The sequence below is a fragment of the Phaseolus vulgaris genome, chromosome 3, assembly GCF_000499845.2.
Source record: "Phaseolus vulgaris cultivar G19833 chromosome 3, P. vulgaris v2.0, whole genome shotgun sequence".
In the NCBI taxonomy this organism is placed as follows: domain Eukaryota; kingdom Viridiplantae; phylum Streptophyta; class Magnoliopsida; order Fabales; family Fabaceae; genus Phaseolus; species Phaseolus vulgaris.
The window spans coordinates 33422489-33426130 of record NC_023757.2 but is presented as its reverse complement, the minus strand read 5'-3'; the positions used below and the strand labels follow the sequence as shown (position 1 = coordinate 33426130).

The 3642-nt window shown below is 39.1% G+C and overlaps 1 protein-coding gene across 1 annotated transcript; it reads right to left on the bottom strand.

The window, feature by feature from the left end:
* Positions 1-1232: 1232 nt before the first annotated feature.
* Positions 1233-1931, bottom strand: LOC137805567 (uncharacterized). Its single transcript, XM_068605512.1, has one exon. It carries the CDS (start codon positions 1929-1931, stop codon positions 1233-1235), a length of 699 nt encoding a protein of 232 aa, XP_068461613.1.
* Between the last annotated feature and the right edge of the window lie 1711 nt (positions 1932-3642).

Genomic DNA, 3642 nt, shown 5'->3' with positions numbered 1-3642 from the left:
TGTTGAGGAGTGTATGGTGCAGTTAGAAACCGCCTTATGCCTTGCTCCTTGCAATACTCCATGAAAGTCGTTGAAGTATACTCGCCACCTCCATCAGATCGTACAACTTTGATCTATCTATCAATTGCCTTCTCCACCATCACCTTGAACTTTTTGAACACCTCGAATGCCTCGGCTTTTTCCTTTAGAAAATAAACCCAAGTTTTTCGTGAGAAATCATCGATAAAAGTAATGAAATACCTTTTACCACCAAAGGATTCTGGAGTAATTGATCTACATATGTCGGTATGAATCAATTCGAGAGGTTGCTTAGCCCAATATTGAGCCTTCTTTGGAAACGAGGTTTTCACATGCTTGCTGAGCACACATTCTTCACAAAATTTTCCCTCGTAGTCCATGTTGGGTAGCCCGTGCACTATATTCTTTTTCGCTAACTCTTTTAGATCACCATGATGTAGGTGACTAAAACGGAAGCGATGCCTTATCTTCTATGTTGACTTGCAAACATTTTTCTCGTATGCTTCTTTATAAATTCAGCTTGTACATTTGATTTCTTGCCATCTCGATTTGAGCAACCAAACGCCCTTTCTTGTTCTTCAAGTGTAGTAGCCGATCTTTCAAAAATATCGAGTAAACTTTCTCAGTGAGTTGTCCCATACTCAAAATGTTGGTCTTGAGGTCTGGTACGTAATAAACATCTTGGAGTGACCCAATTAAGCCATCTTTTTGTAAGTAGCAAACCGTGCCTCGCCCTTTGACCTCCACCTTTGATGCATCTCCAAATGACACTTGACCATCTTCAATCCTTTGCATATCTTTGAATAGGTACTCGTGACCGCACATATGGTTGCTTGCTCCTGAGTCAAGGTACCACAGAGTGTCACTATTAATGTTGACTTCATCTTGAGCCATCAAGAGAACACTTTCATTCATTTCAACTTCCGAGGCTAGGTTGGTTATTTCCTCTATCTTTATATCAGCTCGACAATCTTTTGCAAATGCCCCACTTTACCACAATTGTAACATTTGTTAGAGTTGCAATCCTTCGCATAATGATCATATTTGTGACATTTGTAGCACTCAATGTTGGAATCATTTGATCGACCACCTCTTCCTCTACCACGTCCTCTTCCATGCCAATTTGGTTGGCTCGACTTTTCCTTCTCCTTATAGTACCCTTCATGACTGCTGCCTTTTCCACCACAACCATTTCCACGACCATGCCTTCTATTTTAAGAATTTTGATGATAGAGTACATTTTCGTCTTTGATTGATACCTTGGTTTGAAGTGTTTGCATGAGTGTTTCCTCCTCATCCTTCTCCTTCTTCTTTTGCTCGTGTGCCTCGAGAGAACCGGCCAGCTCGTCGACTGTGAGCGTCGTTAGGTCCTTTGACTCTTCTATTACGCACACAATACTCTCAGAATTGTCGGTTAATGTTCTCAAAATCTTCTCCACATGTCGTGCATCGGTCAACGTTTCATCGTTTCGATTGAGTTGATTCACCACAGTCTGCACACGCGTAATGTAGTCAGATACACTTTCTGACTCCATCATCTTCATGCTCTCCAACTCGCCACGAAGAGTTTGTAGATGCACTTGCTTAACTCGGTCAGCTCCTTTGAACACCTTTTTTAAGATGTCCCACGCTTCTTTTGAAGTAGTTGCATTGGAAATCTTCTCAAAGCCTGACTCATCAACCGCTCGGAACAACATGTATAGTGTCGCCTTATCCTTTGATCGCATCTCTTTCAACACCTTGGTTTGAGCCGCCGTATAACCCGTGGTATTTGTTTGTTCTTTGAAATCTTCTTCGACCACCTCCCATGCATCTCGAGAACCGAGAAGAGCTTTCATTTTAATGCTCCAATTATCATATGTGGTAGTCTTTGTTAACCGTGGTAGCGGTATTTGACCCATCACATTCGCCATTGGCTCTGATACCAAATTATAAAACAAACAAACACTCATACTTGAATTTTCTCTCTATTGTATTTCTTTTTGTGGTGCATCTTACAATTGAGAGAACATCCTAGTTATAGACTTTAGGAAGCTCTTCTAGAAAAATCTTCATTATGACCTTAAAACCTCACTAACAACATAATTAAAATCTCACTCACAACTTTTGACCTTTCACCTATCCAAACTCTCATTCTACTATTTTCTAGTAACTTCTAATTTTAAAACCCACAAATTACATTTAAAGTTTATTCAACAAAAAATTGGTGAATCATAGCATGAGAATGTTTTATAACTTTTGATAGAAAATTTCAAAAGACTACTATCATTAGGGGTCTGAAGGGAGGAAAGTTGTCTGGGATCTTTGGGACAAGGTTTGTGAATCTCGGGAAGCGGGCGACCTTAGAATTCTTAATATTAGGATTTTCAATATGGCTTTATTGGAAAAATGGATATGGCGCTTGAGTCTGGACAAGGGTGGACTATGGAAGGAGATACTAGAGTCGAAGTATGGAGATTAGATACGTTTGAAAGAGCAGAGGTTATACAACATTGATTCTCTCTGGTGGAGAGATTTGAAGGAGATTTGGATGTTGGAGGACTGGGAAGGACGTTTGGAAACCGCTTTAAGTGGGTAGTAGGTAATGGAAGGGAAGTTTTCTTCTAGAAAGATAATTGGGTCGGTTTAAGGCTTTTCTCTCTGTCTTTGGTTAAAGATGCTAAGCTTTTTCGATGTGGGGATTGGGTTAATAACATTTGGGTGTGGAATTTAATTTGGAGAAGTGGTCTTTTTGAGTGGGAGGAGAACCATGTTAGTCAGCTTCTTGAGGAGGTGCACGGTTTGAGTCTCGTCATGGAAAAAGAGAATAAATGGGTTTGGAATGAAGGCGAGTCTATTGAGTATTCTGTTAATTTTGCCTACAGTTTCTTAAGGGGAGAGGAAGAAGGGGAGGCTAAGCGATTGTATAGTTCTTTTTGGATGATAAAGGCCTTGCCCTCAGCCCATGTCACTGCTTGGAGGGTGTTGGAAAATAAGTTAGCTACTAAGGTCAACTTGGAGAGACATGGGGTTGAATTAGAAAGTATTTTATGTTGTCTGTGTGGGGTGAATGAGGAAACAACAAATCATTTGTTCTTTGGCTGTATAAATTGATTGACTAGTTTGGAACCTTTGCTTCGAGTGGTTAGGACTGAGCTCGATTGTTCATCACCCTTCTGTCTCACATTTCCTGTAGTTTAATATACATAAGCACCTACTTCTGTTAATTTAATTTTGGAAAGGGTATAGATTGTAGTGGTAAAGTGAGATTTGAAGACAGAAGAATAAATACATCTTTAAAGGTAGAGTGATTGATCATTCTGAAATTTTCTCCATGGCTCAATTAAAGGCATGGTCTTGGATAACTTTTAAAGTCCCTTATGCTTGTTTTTTCTTTTCTGATTGCTGTTTGGATCCCTTGTTTCTGCATCCCCTGGTTTGTATGTATTCAATTAAATATAAGTGATTTATTTAGGTTTGTGAGATTGTATTTGTTACAGTAGGAAGTTAGTGACAAGCTTATGAGAAGAGAGGTTGTTTGTTTATGTGTGATTTTGTATATAGGTTGGATAACCCCTAAAATAATTCTTATCTATTTTTTATTGTTAATAAAAAAACACTGTTGGATAATTAAGTATAAACTCC

What these genes read in the sequence shown, in the direction of transcription:
- LOC137805567 (XM_068605512.1), bottom strand. Translation starts at nt 1,931, where the DNA reads ATGGCGAATGTGATGGGTCAAATACCGCTACCACGGTTAACAAAGACT.